This window comes from Rutilus rutilus, assembly GCF_951802725.1.
Source record: "Rutilus rutilus genome assembly, chromosome: 7".
NCBI lineage: Eukaryota > Metazoa > Chordata > Actinopteri > Cypriniformes > Leuciscidae > Rutilus > Rutilus rutilus.
In genome coordinates, this window is record NC_140221.1 from 10560912 (window position 1) to 10581639 (window position 20728).

The 20728-nt window shown below is 36.9% G+C and overlaps 2 protein-coding genes across 2 annotated transcripts; one reads left to right on the forward strand and one right to left on the reverse strand.

Moving 5' to 3' along the window:
• Positions 1–6003: 6003 nt before the first annotated feature.
• mrm1 (mitochondrial rRNA methyltransferase 1 homolog) lies at positions 6004–10901 on the reverse strand. The gene is made up of 5 exons (XM_084414457.1): positions 9583–10901; positions 9324–9417; positions 8007–8127; positions 7798–7917; positions 6004–6909 (listed from the first exon to the last, which is right to left on the reverse strand). The coding sequence occupies exons 1-5, from the start codon at positions 10401–10403 to the stop codon at positions 6866–6868; spliced, it is 1200 nt and encodes a 399-aa protein (XP_084270583.1). The 5' UTR covers positions 10404–10901; the 3' UTR covers positions 6004–6865.
• Positions 10902–10955: 54 nt separating this feature from the next.
• mks1 (MKS transition zone complex subunit 1) lies at positions 10956–20329 on the forward strand. The gene is made up of 18 exons (XM_084414456.1): positions 10956–11199; positions 11587–11714; positions 11803–11855; positions 11954–12109; positions 12871–12968; positions 13066–13194; positions 13563–13667; positions 13759–13867; positions 14996–15052; positions 15175–15217; positions 15386–15448; positions 16868–16938; positions 17018–17087; positions 17229–17336; positions 18075–18208; positions 18282–18364; positions 18460–18557; positions 20048–20329. Exons 1-18 carry the CDS (start codon positions 11123–11125, stop codon positions 20149–20151), a joined length of 1686 nt encoding a protein of 561 aa, XP_084270582.1. The 5' UTR covers positions 10956–11122; the 3' UTR covers positions 20152–20329.
• Positions 20330–20728: the final 399 nt, after the last annotated feature.

The following is a 20728-nucleotide window of genomic DNA, read 5'->3' on the forward strand; positions in this document are numbered from 1 at the left end:
TTTTCAAATCTTGTAGTGTGCATGTTTGAGATTTGAGAGAAAAAAATCTGTGAAGATTCTCCTTATGTGCATGATGCAACCAGATTTCATAAATTCATAGGATTTAAAAACGCCTGTAGTCTGAGCCTGTCTTTAGTATACATTCCAACTCATCATTTTAGTATTAGGTTATGTAAGGTGTCAAACATGTCCTATAAATTAGATGACATATTTACTATTGTTTTGTGAGAAAGAGGCCATTTACTTTGTTCACAGGTAGAAAAATTAGGTTTGCAAGGATCCTGTACTGGGAATATCATATAGAAACTGGCGAGCTGTGTGGAAGAACATGACATGCAAATCATTTACGGCACAGTCTGTCTCCTCCTGGCTCTGTGCCATAGCAACCACAATCTCATTTCAAATGTGTCATTCTGCATTATCATCATACACACACATGCAGGCATTCACACACACAAGTTTACAGTTCCGTGTTATTTGTCATCTTTTGTCTGACACTCTGACCAGAAGCCAAACTCAATGACAGAGCATATCTGATGTCTTGCTTGGTTTTCAATTAAATTTAAGTAGCACCAATTGTTTAATAAAACAAGAAATATATTTTGTAAAGTCAATAAAGAACACATTATAATGTGCATTTGTATAAGTTTCCCCACATACAAGAAAAAAAGATATAATTGCACTAACGATACACAAATACTAATCCAATTTAATTACATCTAATTATATTTAAACATTTATAGAGGACTAGACCTATAGGCATTAATCCAGGCAGTATTTATTTATATGTCTTTCAGTAATTTGGCACATTGAATAATTATAGAACCCAGTTTCCCTCTAGGCACATTATAGAGAAAATGAGGATGAAAGGGGGGGAAAGAAAATTGATGAATGCCAATGACTTGTATTCTGTTACAAATGGATTGGAGTGATAGCATACAAACACAGCATGTCATTTGACTATTTAATGTGAAGTCTTCAATATACAATTATGCAGTATCGCTTGAATTGTAGAATATATATATATATATATATATAAAAAAGGACAATGCAAATTTATTAAACAAAACTGATCAATTAATAAAATAATGTAACTATAGCTATACTTGACGAAACTCATTTGAACAATACTTTCAGTTGTCCTATTCAAATTTTCCATCTGCAAATAGTTATAATATTTTAGAATAACTTTAAAATGTTCTCATTTTTTTTAAAGTGAAGCTCAAATGCAATACTCATCCATTAGGCTCCACATTTAGCCAAATCCACGCAGACCAGCTCAGTCAATTTGGCCTGAACTTTTAATGAACAAATTAGCTAATAACTCACCATCTGTAATGAACTAAAACACTGTCATACAAAATTTATGAGGAATATTAATTTGTGCAATGGAGTTGCCTCATTTAGTACATAGAGCAAAAGGAGGGTGGGTGAACATGAGCGACAAAATGCGATAGATAGATAGATAGATAGATAGATAGATAGATAGATAGATAGATAGATAGATAGATAGATAGATAGATAGATAGATAGATAGATAGATAGATAGATAGATAGATAGATAGATGTAACTGTGTGTGCTAGAAGAACTAAGAAATCCCCTCAGCCTCGACCTCCAGCTATCAGCGCTGGCAGGCATTTTTTACGCTTGGCTGTTCCATTACTTTGCTCCTTTCTGTGGCATATTAAACAGATTAATAGAACTGCACTCTGGGGAGGGGAAATGCCAGTCAATCTAACCTGCCGACACAAAGGCGAGAAAAGCAGATACGCCCGCGACTCATCCTGAGAGCTGATAAAAGAAAGACAAATGTCACATGAGAGGAAAGTGGAACTCTGTGAATGTTGACTTTTGGCTTAAATTTTGTAAACAGAGGAAGAATCTGAATAATTTGCTCACTGAGCAAGTAGCAGTGAGAAGTGGAGACTATTAAGGGTTCCTGCTATTGCTAGCATCACTACACTCTAAAAATGCTGGGTTGTTTCAACCCATGGGTTTAAAAATGCAATTAAAACCCCCAAATTTTTTGGAGTGTCTCACTATTGCTCATACTTATCTTAGAGATTTGTTCAAACCACAAACCATTTTGGTGTGTAACTAATCAAAAACCATTTGTTAGAGACTTTCATTTAAATAATCATAATAAATCAATGTTCAAATCAAAATAAGTGATAATGATAAGATCAGTATAAAATATTGTGAAAACAATTTATTCATTCATAAAAATATGAACATGGTAAAAATACACTCACCTAAAGGATTATTAGGAACACCTGTTCAATTTCTCATTAATGCAATTATCTAATCAACCAATCACATGGCAGTTGCTTCAATGCATTTAGGGGTGTGGTCCTGGTCAAAACAATCTCCTGAACTCCAAACTGAATGTCAGAATGGGAAAGAAAGGTGATTTAAGCAATTTTGAGCGTGGCATGGTTGTTGGTGCCAGACGGGCCGGTCTGAGTATTTCACAATCTGCTCAGTTACTGGGATTTTCACGCACAACCATTTCTAGGGTTTACAAAGAATGGTGTGAAAAGGGAAAAACATCCAGTATGCGGCAGTCCTGTGGGCGAAAATGCCTTGTTGATGCTAGAGGTCAGAGGAGAATGGGCCGACTGATTCAAGCTGATAGAAGAGCAACTTTGACTGAAATAACCACTCGTTACAACCGAGGTATGCAGCAAAGCATTTGTGAAGCCACAACACGCACAACCTTGAGGTGGATGGGCTACAACAGCAGAAGACCCCACCGGGTACCACTCATCTCCACTACAAATAGGAAAAAGAGGCTACAATTTGCACGAGCTCACCAAAATTGGACAGTTGAAGACTGATGCCTGGTCTGATGAGTCTCGATTTCTGTTGAGACATTCAGATGGTAGAGTCAGAATTTGGCGTAAACAGAATGAGAACATGGATCCATCATGCCTTGTTACCACTGTGCAGGCTGGTGGTGGTGGTGTAATGGTGTGGGGGATGTTTTCTTGGCACACTTTAGGCCCCTTAGTGCCAATTGGGCATCGTTTAAATGCCACGGCCTACCTGAGCATTGTTTCTGACCATGTCCATCCCTTTATGACCACCATGTACCCATCCTCTGATGTCCACTTCCAGCAGGATAATGCACCATGTCACAAAGCTTGAATCATTTCAAATTGGTTTCTTGAACATGACAATGAGTTCACTGTACTAAAATGGCCCCCACAGTCACCAGATCTCAACCCAATAGGGCATCTTTGGGATGTGGTGGAACGGGAGCTTCGTGCCCTGGATGTGCATCCCACAAATCTCCATCAACTGCAAGATGCTATCCTATCAATATGGGCCAACATTTCTAAAGAATGCTTTCAGCACCTTGTTGAATCAATGCCACATAGAATTAAGGCAGTTCTGAAGGCGAAAGGGGGTCAAACACAGTATTAGTATGGTGTTCCTAATAATCCTTTAGGTGAGTGTATAACTGTGGAACAAACAATATTAAGATGTATATGAGATTTAAAAAAATGATTTATTGGTGAAAATCCTGATTATGTGTATTTGAAACATTCCATTTTTTATGCAATTTATATGCAAAAATCCCATAGATGTCCATTAAGCCATATCTAGGAGACAGAATACTATAGAGATTTGGGGTTGGGCTTTTTGACTTATGGCAGTAAACAACTACCCAGTAACCACCCTTAAAGATAGGAAAAGAACATTCAAGGAACGTTATAGCAACCAAGCAGAGCAATGCCCTATTTGTTTTTACATGGGTAAGCAACATATTTTCAGGGGTCTAAATCATTGTTTCCCAACCAGGAAACAGCTCGTGTGTGAGTGAACAACTATCCTCACACTCTCTGAACAAATCTCTCCTTAATGCTGAAGAGAGGATGCTTGAGCCATTCTGCTTGGCTTGTGAGGGTGCATAAGACAAACAAGGTTGGGATTCAGTGGTCTAAATGATCTATGGTGATCACTAACACAAATCAACAGATCTGTCCAACTAACTATAGGAAGGGATTAACAAATTGGCTGCTTGATGAGACACATCAGCATATAGCAGTTTCTGTCACAAAGACCTTTAGATCATTCTTCCCTGTAAAAACAATAGAGTGCTTCATTACATTCAATCTAATATCTCCCTCTCCCCTGCAGCTATGGGTAAAATGAAAGTGAGGTCTAACTGTCTATAGTATTAGCTGCTTAATCGTCCTGTCCTGCTCCCCGCAGGCGTGCCAATCGTGCACATTTTAGTTTAATTGTAAACCATCTTGGTCCATAACCTGCAGTCAGCACCTCGCTGTGAAGCGTGAAGGGAAATGGAGGTGTGAGATATCTATTCAGTGAACTTTACGTAAATGCTGCTAGATGTTACTGGTCTAGCACCAGCCTCCGTGTGTCAAGCCCTCATCTTTAATTCTCACAGCAATAAAAATCAATGCTGATGTCTACTATAGTCAACGCAGAGGTATACCTACTAATATACTATATATGCAGTGCCACCTGCTGAACTAACTTAAGTACTGCTTATTAGTTGGAATACATCATCTATGTGCTCTATGGCCTATTATTTATTAAATTTTTGAGGTGTATATATATATATATATATATATATATTCAGAAATGACCTTCATTTCCACTGTGAAAAATGTACGTCTTTTTCTTGAGTAATCTTATGGTCAGACCAAGAGGTCATTGTTTTGTTGGTTAGCATTGCCCATTATCTACAAGTTAGCCTACTACTGCTTATTGTTGTATAATCTATAATGTTTCAATTTTTATTCTTGCAACAAGTCAGTAAACAGTACAGAATGCAGAGCAGTATCTAGTACACCAGTATTACTCAACATTACCTTACTAACATTACCAGGATTTCCACTACCATTAACAAATTTGGGGTCGTAATGTTTTTAAAATGTTTTTGAAAAAAGTCACTTTACTTTTGCATTTATTTGATCCAAAATACTATTTAAAATAACTGGTTTATGTTTGAATATATTTTAATTATATTTTATGTGATGCAAAGCTGAATTGTTAGCAGTTATTACTCCAGTGTCACATTATCCTTCAGAGATCATTCTAATATGCTGATTGGTGCAAGTAAAATAATAAAATCATTATTATTATTAATGTTAAAAACAGTTTCTTAAAGGGTTAGTTTATCCCAAAAATTTAATTATGTCATTAATTACTCACCCTCATGCCGTTCCAAACCTGTCAGACTTTCGTTCATCTTCAGAACACATGAAGATCTTTTTGATGAAATCTGACCTTTCTATCCATCCATTTGCAGCTACGCAACTACCACTTTGAGACTTCAAAAAGTTCATAAAGAGATTGTAAAACTAATCCATATGAATTGAGCAGTTTAGTCCAAATTATCTGAAGAGACTCGATCTCTACTTGATGAACAAATTGAATTTAGGCTTTTATTCACATATAAACATTGATCAGCGAACATAAACAGAAGCTCAACCGAACCTGCTTGATGCATGAAAACAAACCTCATTGGTTCTTGCTGCGTAACACAAGAATGAACCTCATTGGTTTTTGCACGTCAAGTGAACATGTTTGAGCTTCTGTTTCCGTTCATGAATGTTTATATGTGAATAAAAGCCCAAATTTAATCTGTTCATCATATAAAGCAACCAATTTCTTAAGAAAATTTGGACTAAACCGCTCAGTTAATATGGATTATTTTACATCTCTAAGTCTCTATGAACTTTTTGAAGCCTCAAAGTGGTAGTTGTGTAGCTGTCAATGGAGGGATATAAAGCTCAGATTTCATCAAAAAGATCTTCATGTGTTCCGAAGATGCAGGTTTGGAACGACATAAGGGTGAGTAATTAATGACATAATTTTTATTTTTGGGTGAACTAACCCTTTAAAAAAATGTCAGGATTCTTTGATTAATAGAAAGTTAAAAAGAAATAGAAACTTTTGACATTAAATGTCTTTCCCGTCACTTTTGGTCAATTTAATGCATGCTTGATAAATTAAACTATTAATTTCTTAAAAAATTTACTGTCCCAAAACTTTTGAATAGTAGAGTATATACAGCAGTATCCCTACATTTTGACACCAAATTGTTAAAATGCATTGCAAGCTCTTTAAATATACAAATATTTATAACATTTGCTGTTTTGTCACATAGGTGCACAAGCCTCAGCAAGCATCCTACAAAGCTCAGAGATGTATTTGAAGAGTAAAACGTAGTAGTTGTTGTATATTTCTGTAGCTCCAGTCAAACAGAGCATGTAGTAACTCAGCAACACCAAGGTCAAAGGTTTGATTCACAGGGAATGCATGAACAGATAAATTGTATATCTTGAATCCGCGAGTCACTTTCTAGGAAAGCAATTGCCAAATCCATCAATGAAAATGTACAGCATGGGTCAACCGGGTATATAAACTGCAAATAGTTAACTACATATTCAGCTTTCATGGGAATTTTCAAAGAATGATCAATAAACATAACCATCTACAGCATATTTATTTAAAATGAAATTAACTTGAATTTTCATCCATTTTCATGTGGCAAATGTTTACAGTGATAAAGTACTTAACTAATTAACATGTTTCAGGAACAAGATGAATAATTAAACATTACACCTCTGTTTTTAGAAGCACAATTTCCCAGATGATTGGAGACCCTGTAAAGTGCAGGTTTTGTATTAAAAAAGGTGGTCATAGTCAGTAACTTAACCAGAATGCCTCTACATCCTATCTTTATCTGATCAATGGGCCTCTCCAGACTCTCAGACTGTTAATTGATGAAGTAATCCAGTCATTAATCACTGTAGGGGGCTAATGAGAGACATCTGAGTAAATCATGCTGATGCCTTGTCCTTGTTGCCATCATCATCATCATCATCATCAGCTTCCTGTGCGTGTGGACAGAAGAGAGTGCAGCAGGATGCCTGGAAGAAGGAAAAAACGGAAATATGAAGATAAAATGATGTCATAAGCATGCGCAGGGTAAGATTTGTGAAAGTGTACATAAGATTGCAAGCGTAAATTACATTTGCATGCGCAAGAGAAGATTTGTAAAGGTGTAAATCGCCTTTCAAGTGTAAGAAAAAAATATTTGCAGCATTTTACTGTTATTCGTAAGTGTAATTCATGTATTGTGAAACTGCAGCTTCATGCTAATGCAAAATAAATACGATCTCTATTCTTCTGACTCCCATTTTTCCGTGCTTACACTTTTGGCACGGTTTTTGCGCACAAATAGTCAGGAGTCAGGAACTGCAAAACAGATTAATTGCGTAATTTATTGCGTTTGTGTAAAAAAAGAAACTGTTGCAAATGTCTAAATTACTTCTTGTGTGCATGGGGCAAAAAAGTTCCCGAAATAACCCGATTTGTACAGTTCTGGTACGATTCTCTCACTCATTGAGTTCTGCAAGTAGAATGTGAGTTGTGCATGGAGTTCTTCCACCTTCTTCATGTAGCCAATCAAATGAGCTTCTAGCTGAGCTTAGCTAGCTTATCTGAGTGGTTGAATAAACACGCCAGTCGCCAGAACACATCTTATTCTTCATTTGACTCCAATAATAAACATTTACAGGTGATGCTATTCATTTTTGATTTTTGATAATTTTTTATTTAATTAAATTCATTTTTATATATATATATATATATATATATATATATATATATATATATATATATATATATATATATATACAAATACAAAAAATCCTCCTGAGCTGTGGTTCTAAACTGTGGTCCTGTCAAATTTCTAACAGGTAAATGTTAAGCAAATACCAGCAATTCAGAGCAATATTTACATCAAGAACACATACCTGTGGCTACAGACACATTGAGTGATTCTACTCCAGGGTGCAGTTGTCTGTGTGGAGGGATGGTGAGCAGGAGATCACACAGCTGACGCAGTTCTGGAGACAGACCGTCACCCTCTCCACCTGACAGCACAAACAGAGACAGACTAGCGTTTAAACAACACAGAGAGAACAAAACAACTATCTGTCCTATTAAGTTCGAAAACACATACCCATTAACAGCAGTGTAGGTCTAGACATCTTGAAATCTGAACATGGCATAACAGGGGATTCCGGATTGCCTTCCTCAAATCCAACAGTGCCGACTACTTGCCAACCATGTTCCAATTTCACCTATAATGTCATACAAAATTGGTTATAATGTTATAAAGATACAGTATGTTTCTCAAAAGGACTTGACAGACACAGTCTAAACCTCAACGGTTTTCTTTAACTGCCCTCTACAGATGGAAAGACTGTTAGAAAACTTGGGTCTCGTCAGATAATTCTCAAATTTTCCATTCCATTCGTAAACTAAACCAATGGGTTTTTTTTAAAGGTTTTGATGCCATGTATGATGAACACTTTGCAAATGACCTCCTTCCTAAAATATAAAGTCATGTTTTAATACATTTAAAATGCATAAAAATGACTGCATTACATTAATTGACTGTAATACTGTCACTGTTTGAAGATTTGTTCTTATTTGTAACTATGAAACAGTCCCACCATGATTTCCCTTTCTGGTTTTTGGGGACTTTCAGGACTTCTTTCCAGTTTTTGTGTCCCAAAAAGATTTGCATTTCTCAAAAATTGTGTTGATATCTGCAGCATTTTTGTGTTGATTTGCAGGGGAAAAAAACACCAACAATCATTATCTACTTAGCCTATATAATTAATATTAGTGAAAGGAGCAGTTACCTGTAAACCTGAAAAATTACCGAAATAAACGGTAAACAGGTTTAAAAAACAGACAAGTGTAGATGGCAAATTAATGAATTGGAGAGATCACTTGGAAATATTAGCCTATATATTACCAATAGGAACTTTCCTTTCCTTTTAAAACACCATTTCTTATATAACCTGATGGGTGTCAAAGTCCCAGTGCTCCATGTGGCTGATCCATCCCTGCTCATTTTACAGAAGAATTCACTGCACTTGAACATGTATTGATCAATTTGTTTGAGCTCAGAATTATACATTTTGATTAGCTAGTATTGCTTTTCCCCCTCTGGGATAATTATTATAATGTGGCGGTTAGTAGAATTTGCTGTTTATTTTCACGATTGCACAATCCTAGAGGGACTGATCACAAACTTTGGCTGTCACAAGAAAGAAAACACAATTATTCTCATGATTTACGACGAGTATTAAGAAAGCAAAAACTTTATTTCTCCAAAAAAAAAAATTCTTTGCAGCCCCCTATAGGAATCCCTGGACCCCAGTTTGTAAAACCTTGGACTAAACCACAATTGTATTATTTGACTGCCCTCTACAGGCCACACATGTAAACACACAGTGAGGTGAAGTGGATGGATCAACTTCCAGACCTTTATCATATCTTTCAAGTTGCGGTAGCCAAACACCTCCATGATCTCCATCACACCAGCGCTGGCTTTACTCACTGTGGGCGTCAGAGGACAGCTAACAAAGAGAACAAGTAATCAGAAGCAAAGTACAGAGCTCATGCAAAGATTAAGCTAAAAGCACATTTTAATTTGATCATAACTAGGCTGTTATGTTGTTTTAGATCCTACAGTCCATGTTATGACGTAATAAACACACAAAAAAAGCCTTTTTTCACTCCACCTGTTTTGAATGCTGCAGACAATCCGATCCACTCCCAGGAAGTACGCAGACCGCAAAATGGCTCCAAGATTCATCGGATCCTGCACTCCATCCAAAACCAGCCATAATGCCCTGTGATTCCTCGCCTCATGAGATGTTATTGGTCTTTCCACATTGATAAACTCAAGAGAACTTGCCTGCAGACACAATCCCTGGTGCACCTTTCCACCACACATCTTGTCAAGTGTTTGCTTGCTGACTCTCTGTATCTGCACACCACGACTGACAGCCTCCTGACAGACCTTCAAAATCACATCTCTCTGCGGCCCCTCGCCGTTCTTCACAAAGAGACGACTCAGCCTCCTTCTGCCCTGAGTGAGGGCCAGCAAACAAGGGCCCACCCCGAACACAATCTCCAACTGTTCTTCATTTGACTCTGAGTCTTTTTGGATATGCCTCAAAATCCTTCTGGTTTCTGACTCACTGAAATCATCAAACCTCAGTTTCTGAAGATCTGATGACACTTTTCTCTCTGTTTTTGCAGACGGAGCTGCATGAGATTCTCTCCTCTGTGTTTTTGTTGATTTGAGAAAATCATCTTTGGTAGCAGCATATTTACGCTCTCTAGACACAAATGTCTTTTTGAGTTTATTAGAGGTAAATCTCTCATCTGACTTTGAAACACTGTCTTTTGGAAAGAAAAGTGCTCTTGTGCAAGTATAGGCTGCCTGTTGTGTTAAAGATGCTGGTGTAATATATAATTCATTCAGTCCAGCCAAACATCTATTCCTAGTTCGGTTTGAGACTCTGAAGACTTGGATACTTGTTTTCCATACCTGCATATTTGCCTAGTTAATAACTTGGTAAGGTATGCTTTAATAAAACAGCTTTAACCAGCTTAAGGTAGTTTGCTGGTTTCAAACAGTCTGGCTTTATGTTTTTTATTTCTCAACTGGTCAGTCTGGTAGACCAGCTGACTGACTTGCAAAACCAGCTGAACACCAGTCTGGCTGCAAACCTGGTTTAAGAAGTTAGATGCAGCTGCTAACCAAAAAGCTAACTTGCCCTTCAGGATCAAAGTATCAGCAACGTTATTTAAACATTAAATGAAGCAGAATTTTTTATATTAGTAACATGCGATATATCAAAAGAACCGACCTCAAGCATATCTCAACAACTATGTTCGTTGTTCAACACAAAATACAACCATGTGGAACAGCTTCCAGTTCATTAGCAGTTGTCATGTGGATGTGAAGCGTGGAGTGTTTTTAGAACCGCTTCTGCTCCCAGATCAGCTGTGGCTACTGGTCCCGGTGCTGTGTAATGCTTCAGAAAGCAGCTCAGGCTGATTTGAGAACAGCGTATTTATATCCGTACCAAGCATGCGCACAATTGACTTCCGGCTTCTTCCGTTTGTGTTACCATGCAACGAGACTCTCTGGCGTGTACCCGAGTGTACTTCCTACCCGAGTATTATTATTAGAAAACGTATTAGAACTTTAGTAACTGATGCAGATGGTACAATAAATATAAAGATTTTTTTTTTTTCTGAGTGTCAGATATGGCCGACGGCTGGTGCACGGACACCGGAGAATCGGTTTACCGTTCCCGGGATGCAGTTAAAAACTTACGCATACGGTAAGTCACGTCGCTTGAGTGTACTGTACCCGACATCTATAACAAAAGTATACTCAGTATTAAATACATGATAATGTCTTTTGGACATGGGAGTACCGTGCTATTCCTGGAATTGCCATGCAGTAACTTACCATGTAAAACCATGGTAAATTAATTTCAGTTCCATTATAAATCGAAGTAACGTTACCACGGTTTTGCCATCTCTACTGCACCATAACAAATAAGAGATTTATAAATAAAAAACAGAGAGATTTGGGGAAAATTATTATAAAAATATTACTAAATAGTTTACTTACATTATACATGGAAATCCAAGTCACTAAAAAAGTACTGCTGTATTATGCCTAAAAACATGGTATTATAATGGTCCTTTTTGTTACTTTGTAGAGTGCGTATACAGCGTGTGACCTCGACAGCTGCTCTGTCTCAACACCTTCATCAGCAAATGATTTCTCAGCAGGAAAGAGGAGTTATAGAGCTAGAAACCTTCAGCTCTCAGACACAATCAGCCTCCAGTATGTGAAAGACATAGTAGTCACAACTATTTACCTCGTATATTGTGGATAATATTTTTATAATATTTTATCTCTCATTCTAACACAGCCACTGATGAGGAGGAACTGGTGGTTGGTTGGCAAGAGAAGTTCTTCAGTCAGGTAGGAGACTAGTGAGGCCAAAGATGTGTGCTAGATAGTCGGCAGGTTAACTGTTTTCATGGTGTATCTGATGAGTTCTGCTTGCTATTCGTGTGCAGTATGAAGTGGATCTTTACCAAACAGAGTCAAACTGTCAAACACCACTGGAGCGCCAGTATCACACAGAAATCACGGCAATTGAAAGATCCAAAAGAAGGCAAAACCAGCGCATTTTCACCTACACAGACTTTGATCGCTTTTCCAAATGGGAAGAGGTTGGTTGACTACTGTTTTCTTTTTTTTTTACTTAAAAAAAACATACCCAGGTCATAATTCACCCAAAAAAAAAAAAAAAAAAGAAAGAAATGTTGGTAGCACTTTATTTTATTTTAAGAATTTTGGGGTGAACTATTTGAGGATATTTTTCATTGTGCATTGCATTGTCATGACAATATGAGAAATTAAGAATTGTCATAAAAATAATTTCACAATACAAAATATCTTAATGTTTCTAAATTAGGCTTTATTTTCCTTAAAGTCACCATGAAATCAGAATTGTCGAATTGTATTTTTTTATGGAATATTCCATTATTTATTATAAATGATTTATCCATGCAGATTATATATATATTTTTAAATTCATGTGCCCTTGTAATCCTTAATCAAAATAACTTCCCCTTCCTCTTGCAATGACATCTTGTGTTCCCTGACACAAGGGCAGGATCAACCTGTCACTCACATGACATCACAGCAATAGCAAACCACAGCAATCCAAGTAATTCCCGATGGACAAAATCATGTCCCTCCCTACATTTCACTTGGATAAACGTCACAAAAGGGAAGAAAAGACTATCGCGACTTCCCTTTCATGCTTGCTTGCTTCAAGCTAAATCTAATTTCTTACTAATAAATAAATATTTGCGGTGAAAAAATTACCCAGACATGATTTCGACAAGTTTGGTGAGATTCAGCAGTAGATATATAGACCACATACTGTATGTTTTATAGCTTTCTGAAGTTGTGATTTTATTGGCAGCAAGCTCAAAGTATGCTGACCCCAGCTCAGTCAATACCAACCTTCTTAGCAGAACGCATGGCCAATGTTAGACACAGGAGACAAGAGAGACGTCCTGTGTAAGTGTACAGTTTCTGTAAAAGATGTATCATGTTTTGGAAGTTTAGAAGATTTACCTGTACATAATTTTTATTTTTATTTTTTTCCATAATTCAGAGAGTCTAATGTTCCCAAGTCGCGTTTAATCACATGGGAGCCTTCAGAGGAGTTCATAAAGAACAGCCACATCATCAACACACCAGTGCAGACCATGCACATCATGGGAGATCTTGGGCCTTCTGGCAAGTAAGTGAGACAGTGATACTCTTCAATAGCCACTTAAAAGGGTCACATCATACATTTTATTATAATTAATTTAACTTGAGGTCCACTTATAATGTTATTTAAGGTATTTTGCATCCAAAATGCATTATGTAGTTCAATATCACCCTTTTCAACCAGCTGGACAATTTTTCTACTGCACCTTTAAGACTTCTATGCAAATTATCTTCAGAAACGTTACAGACAAACTCCTTTATTTTACTCTTAAGTTCAAGAATTAGATTTTTATAATATGAGTCTTAAAGTAATGTGAAATAAACAGACAATGGTGTCCAGTTCGCAAGAGAATGAGATCTGATCTATCAACTGACTGAGCTGACTGTGTTTTATAGGTTGGGCCTGAAAGAGAATGAATATGTATTATGCACAATAAAAGCAGACGGTAATGGAGTAATCACATTAAAACCAGACTTAAACAACAACAGAGGAGCCTACAGGCAAGACCCACCAATTTCTATCAATTTCTCTTTAGAATAATGTGACTTCATTGTGAAAAGTCAAAGTGTATTTGACTGTCTTTCACTCCAGGCTGGAAACAGAGGGGGAGAAGAGGGAGGTGTGGAGGCTGTATCTGGAGAATGCCTCATCAGACATTCATGCGGAGGAGAAAGAGAGAGAGCAGCGCATGTACAAAGATGTATGGCCAATTCCCCTTGCTTAGGATTGGAGGTTTATCACACGGTTTAGACCAGGGGTGTCCAATCCTGCTCCTGGAGGGCCACTGTCCTGCAGAGTTTAGCTCCAACTTGCCTCAACACAAACTCTGCAGGACAGTGGCCCTCCAGGATCAAGTTTGGACACCCCTGGTCTAAACTTTTAGCTCCTGTTCCAAACCCTAGAGAGCTGAAATGGAATCTCATATGTGACTGACTTGAAACACTCCTCCTTAGCAATGACTGGTAACGGTCATGCACTCACACTACACAAATAGGGGTCACTCATAGTTGATTCACAAAATGTCACAAATTAGATTTAACTTTTTTTCTGTTGACACTTTCCTGCACTGGATATAATTATGTAATGTAAAATGTTTATATTTGAGTTACATTAAATAAACTATGTTGGCCATCTGGGCAAATGGTTTTGGATTTGCCATATCTGCAAAGGATAAAATATAATATTTTGGCCTTGGATTTTGACTGAAACGTTGTGTCAAGGTGTCATATAAGGCAAATGTTTTTATTTTATTATTAAAAATAATTTCCGTTACTCTAAAATAAAACTTGATATAAATATTAGATGGAAAAAAATAGAAATGTTACAACTGAGGAAACTGAAATAAAATAGGTTTAAGTGTAAGTACTAAAATATAAAAGCAAATAAGAAAATTACTAAAACTTAAACTAAAATTAAAATAACAGAAAATAAAAGCTAATTCAATATCTGAATAAATACTACAACAGTATAACACTGTTTGGAGCTTGACTGTTAGCATCACCCTTCCCTTTTGGAGTGTACCTACACAGTCCCAGTGTGACAATTCTTGGTTACTTTTTAGTAGACTCTGCTCATCAAAGCATCTTAAACTTGACTTACTGTACAGAGAGTGTCCCTGGAGCAGTATGGAATTCATTGGCTGGCCCAAGGCTCATTGTTGGATTGCTAAACCCTGTCTGGTGGATTCATCATTCACACACATTTCTTTCTTTCTTTCTTTCTTTCTTTCTTTCTTTCTTTCTTTCTTTCTTTCTTTCTTTCTTTCTTTCTTTCTTTCTTTCTTTCTTTCTTTCTTTCTTTCTTTCTTTCTTTCTTTCTTTCTTTTTAGCTGTACACACGTCACAAAGATTATCTCAACAGCCTGGTTGGCCAAGACTTTGAGATGGTAAGAATTATAATTATTATCCAAACCCATGGTGTCATAGTATTAAAAAAAAAACTATTTAAATTATAATCCAAATAAAAAAGGTAAACCTTTCATTCTGATTCTCCAAAAACTTCCTTTAGCCACCTCCTGGGATACTTCGCCTGATTGTAAATGGAGAGATTGGTGAGTATAACATTAAAAATGAGGCCAGATTTACAGGGGGGAAAGCAGTATAACATCAATACATTATATGCATGCTTAAATTGTACAGTGTCTCCAATATATTTGACATTTTTAACTGGGTCTCAAATGTTACTGTACGAATCATAATCTGGCCATTTTTCTTTTTAGTTTCTGCCCAGGGTTATGAGTATGACAATCTTTACATCCACTTCTTCCTGGATTTACCAAACAGTAAGTCAATCTACTCTCATACACACAGTGGCAACCATTATTTAAAGGGGTCATATAATGCCATTTTTGTACAAGTTGATATGATTTTTTAGGGTCTAAATGAAAAGTTTGTAATATACTTTAATTAAAAAAAATTCTCATTAGTATTGTAAGAAAACACTCATTTTACCAGGTCAAAAACAGCTCTGTTTTCAGCACGCCATTTAAGTTCATGTGTCTTTAAATGATAATGAGCTTTGCTCACCCCGCCCCTCTGTTCTGTGGGGTGTTTTGACACAACACACGTGGAGTCAGCGGCGGTTTCTTCATTAGGGCGATTGGGCGACGCACCACCAAAGTGTGAAAGGGACTTTTTCAATCACAATCTCATTCAACCACAGAGTTACGCTAGCAGTCACTCACTGTTGTTCTGCCTCTGGATATAGTCCAATCAGCGCCAAGTCACGTTCTGTGGAGTACCGCCTCTTTTTGGGCGATTTCACTCTGGCTGAGAAACTTTTTTTTGGTAAATGTAGGCTTGTCAGTGATGCGTAACGTTATCTATGCAGTGTTAGGTACAACTGTCAGGGATGAAGCACTGACATGAGGTCACGGCAGGAATGTTTCTTAGCAAAACCAGCTTTATACTGACCCTCGTTTATAAAGCAGTCTGGTGAGAAATGATTCACGCAAACATGAAAGCATTGACGTTGATCGTGGGGAATATTCCCTTCGAAAACAAAACTCAGCCACTGCGTCTTCAGCGGTTCGGATTTAGGAACATCAAAATGACTGCTGTGTTCCTTATTACACTCAAGAACAGAACACCACAATCGCTTAGACGCCATTCTGCTCCAGCATATCAACAATGCGGACTATGATGATGACAGCTCGCTCAGGGCGGGTCTGTGTTGAAACGCTGCTGTCAGTTAACCGTGGGAGGGGCGTCCGACCGTGTGACGTCACACGGTCAGACAGCTCGATTTGAGACGGGAAAACATATAAGGAGATAAAAAAAAAAAACACTGGATGGATTTTTATCATTATATGATGGTTGTGTACAGGCACTGCCAACACGCACGTCAGTACAATCAACTTGTAAAAGTGCATGTACCATTATATGACCCCTTTAAACAGTTAAGCCATACTTATGAAATGTACATGACATTGCTTTTGATGATAAAATCTAATGAAGTGACATTTATTTTAAAGAAAGCACAGGCACACTTTCCAAGCAAAGCATTTCACAAAAATGTTTGATAAGTTTTAAATGATAAAACAATAGTTATTCTCTTCAAAAAAAAGAAAAAAAAAAAGAACACACATTCTGATTGTTAAACTATTTAAATGACGTTCAGACATTTCAGGTTTTACTGTGTTTCGGTTTTGTACATTTTCTGTCAGTAATTCATGGTGTTGAGATGGCTCTGTGTTCTTCAGGTTGGTCCAGTGTTCCTATTCAGTGTCTGTCTGGTGTGACTCAGACATGTCGCACACGCAGCATGGGAAAGGTAATCCGTCATTTTAGTTGACCCCTTCAACTGGCTCTGTGTTCATGTAACTGTGGTAAGCATGTTCTTTGTTTTATAGGAGGATGTTGCCTTCTTCTCCTATCCATTCAGTTTTGAGACCTTCTTCCATAAAGAAGATGAATCTGATGGTAAGATCTTTGATTGCCTCAGAATATCTGTAACTAAAGAATGGAAAAATACTTTACATAGATAACCACCTGATATAAAAATAAAGTACCATTGTCAATACATTTTCAGTGAATAAACACAGGTGCTGATGTTCTGTGCAGGGTCATTATCCCAGTGGCCTGTGCTGTATTTCAAAGTTCTCTCACTGGATTTTTGGCAGCGCTACAGAACTGAGGGCTATGGATTCATGGTCATTCCCTCAACGCCAGGTAGGAGTCGGACAATCTTTTGTTTTGAAGTATTGCATGGTGTAATATAGTGATGTTCAATTCATCAATGAATTGTTCTTTTGATTCTGGTCATTTTAATGATGCATAACCAAATTCACAAAGCAAATATTTTGTTTGGGAGTAAAATTTTGATGTGAGTGACGTATTGGCACCATAAACATTAATATGGTTTTTTTTTGTTTTGTTTTTTTGTGTGTGTGTGTGTGTGTGGGGTAATTTACCTGCTAAAGGTAGGCAGGTTTAAAATGAAAGTGACAGCATCAAATTGTAACACACCAATTTAGGCTAAGTAGGACAAACATTTCTTCTGAGAATGAAGAACTGTATACTGAACTATGTTAATGCCCCAGTTTGTAACCAGCATTTGAGAATCATTGAACTTTTGGGAGTAAAATTAGGATAATGGGTGGCATGGTCAAACTGGAAAACATACAACCATTCATTATAATATTTCTAATTCAAATACATGCTGTTCTATTGAACGCTCTATAAAGATATTGATAATAAGAAAACTGAAAGCAGGTATTTTATATTGTAATAATGTTTCAAAATATCACATAAAATAAAATCAACATAATAACTGCAGGATTAAACTAAATATGAACTGTGCTCTGGATATCATATATTAACTGTATTACAAGTAATTTTGTACAAGTAGGTTTTATAAAGTAGGCTATATTTGTATCAGCTTGTTCAATAGTGGCTTTATGCTCTCAGGGCGTCACAGAATGACTTGCCGCACATGGAGACCCCTCCAGCCCGGCACGGTGGCTGAACTGAGACGCTTCTTCATCGGTGGAGCACCTGAACTCGAGGACATCAGTTATGTCAGAGTACCTGGCACTTTCAAGGTGACTCATTATACATGTTGTGCTGTATTTTTGTATTAGCATGTCCATTAATTCACTTTGCTTCTATTTTTAGGGAGAGCGATTGAGTCGCTTTGGCTTTCGCACTCAAACCACTGGAAGTGTGACCTTTACTCTTAATTGTATCCAGCATGCCAGGTTGGCCAACACAATCAGTGAATCGTGCATTTTGTTAATGCAGCAGTACTATTTTATCCCTTTGAGATTGTAAGTGCTTGCTGTACTTTATTCAGGGCTTTTGTTGATGCCAGCACCCTGAAGAAAAGGAGACAGACTGTTCTGGATCAGTTGGGAGGCCACAGTCAGCAGGGCTCTGTGTATAATGTTTTGGGTAAGGCAGGTTTAAATAACTTCAGATAGGACTTTTATTGCTATTAATTAGTGCTCTTTGCTGAGGTAATTGCAAGGTAAGTAAATGTTCATATTTAGGATTAGGGATTTTAACAACCCCCTAATTGTTCCACTTATTTTGTCCCAATCTCACTCAAAAAATGTATGCAACATTATATGTTGGCTTTAATTAACTTTTTTTATGTCAACAGGTTCCACATAACTGGGTTACGTTAAACAAACATAATTTGTTCATGTAACTTAAACATCATGGAACTAAGTCATTTTAAGCGACCCATTTAAGTAGTCTCAAAGTGAATTTTTAAAGGCTCCCTGACATGATTCTGGTATTCATATTTATATATTCATTCATCCATTAAGATTTCACTTATTTTAGTGACACATAATTGAATTGATAGACTATAGTTAGCTATTTGCTATAGCACATATTAGCATCTTAAATGTTAAGATTTACATGCTCCTTCAGCCAAAGCAGTTGAAAGTAACTGAAACAGTCCACAGCCTAACAAAATGCTCCACTCTTCTCCACAATGGTAACCCACTGTAATTTAAATGGTTCTAATAATTCCAATCTAATTGAACATTAAACACAATTACACACTATCAATTCTTCCCCTTTTCTCATTTTCTCAAAAAAACATAAAATAACACTTAATTTGTAACATTTATTCTCTCTTAATTCAACCTCTTAATCCAGATCAAAACCAAAATTGGATTTTGTGATCTAATCCGATCTAATTTTCTTCGTCTTTTGAAAAACACATTTTCAAGATATGATTTAATCCGATCAGATTACTTTTGAACAACTGGAAACATGCAGTCACATTAGTGAAATTGTAGCGTAATTTTGCGGGCATAAGAAGGTCAGTAGTGTAGAGATGTATAAAACATTGTTCACACAGAAGTCACTTTCGAACTAAGCTCCTTTCTGTTGGCCAGCGTGGCAAATTTACGTGACCAACTGGAAAATGAATTAAATTGCGTGAAATCCTATTAGAATGACTGGATTTTGCCCACTGTGCAACAGTAAATGAGACCGCAACTTTAGATGTACATTAACGGTATAGCGGAGGATTTTTTACTTGCGGGTGGATCACCTATACTATTGGTCCTCCTAATTGTCAATCATTCTGGTGAATCAATCAAACTTATTCAAAAAGTGGAGAGGGCGGGTCTTATCTAAAATTCGGAAAGATCCTCCACTATACCTTTAAGGGAGAACCCAAAACATACAATAGCTATACACCAGAATATCATAGTGGGCTCTTGATTTGGGCCACCATCAGTTTTGGTTGATTTCAGCAACCGTCCAGCAATGCCCTACTAACCACCCAAGATACTCTTGCGTCATTGTACAGACTTCAGAAAATGTAAAAATCTAGTTTGTTTTGACTGAAGTACAGAATGACAATATATCAGATTTTGCAGGATATGTTTCTTTTCTGATTTGGTCTGTGTTTGTGATTTCAGAAGCGTTTCAGAGGGCCCATAAGCGCATGCAGGAGGCAAGAGAGACTTTACCCAGAGATCTCATCAATACCACAGCACAATTAAACTCAGAGTCTTCTGCATAGAAACATTATGTCTTGAACATAATGCTGTTCATAGTATTTGTGTTTATATGTGTATATTTTTGTATTGAAATCTAATTTGTTTTCGGTTGCATCTTATGTAATTAGAATGTATTATGCATGTACATCCTCACTATTTCTGTGAATAATTTGCTCAATAAAGACATTTTTGTACATATACAGGATTGCTTAGTTAACTTATCAAGAGTGAGGATATATCAAAGAAATTCATATACTATGTGTTCATAATATTTCACAAACTGAAAGGTGTGCTTGTTCTATCATCATTTCACACAAATAAATATAACATTTAACAATAGATATACTTTTAAAATGTGGGGAAGAAACATTAGAACATTTTCAGTTTTGTCACACAATAGTGGATCATGTTCAAAGTTATTGTGATAAACTTGAAGGGAAATGACATACATCCACTCAAATGGCTTTGAAAGAGTTGGTTGAAAGTAACTGCACAAAAGGCTCAGTTCGGAGAGAAGCTCAAGCACTTGATATATAGTTTTCTAATGCAACTAGTGGGGACACTGTACATGCACATGAAGAAACAGCAGAGGGCACCATC

What these genes read in the sequence shown, in the direction of transcription:
- mrm1 (XM_084414457.1), bottom strand. Translation starts at nt 10,403, where the DNA reads ATGCAGGTATGGAAAACAAGTATCCAAGTCTTCAGAGTCTCAAACCGA. An exon ending in GTCTGCAGCATTCAAAACAG is followed by an intron (nt 9,418 to 9,582) that starts GTGGAGTGAAAA and finishes TCTCTTTGTTAG; the next exon opens with CTGTCCTCTGACGCCCACAG. An exon ending in ACCTACACTGCTGTTAATGG is followed by an intron (nt 7,918 to 8,006) that starts GTATGTGTTTTC and finishes TTGTGCTGTCAG; the next exon opens with GTGGAGAGGGTGACGGTCTG.
- mks1 (XM_084414456.1), top strand. Translation starts at nt 11,123, where the DNA reads ATGGCCGACGGCTGGTGCACGGACACCGGAGAATCGGTTTACCGTTCC. An exon ending in GGTCATTCCCTCAACGCCAG is followed by an intron (nt 17,337 to 18,074) that starts GTAGGAGTCGGA and finishes TTATGCTCTCAG; the next exon opens with GGCGTCACAGAATGACTTGC. An exon ending in AATTGTATCCAGCATGCCAG is followed by an intron (nt 18,365 to 18,459) that starts GTTGGCCAACAC and finishes TACTTTATTCAG; the next exon opens with GGCTTTTGTTGATGCCAGCA.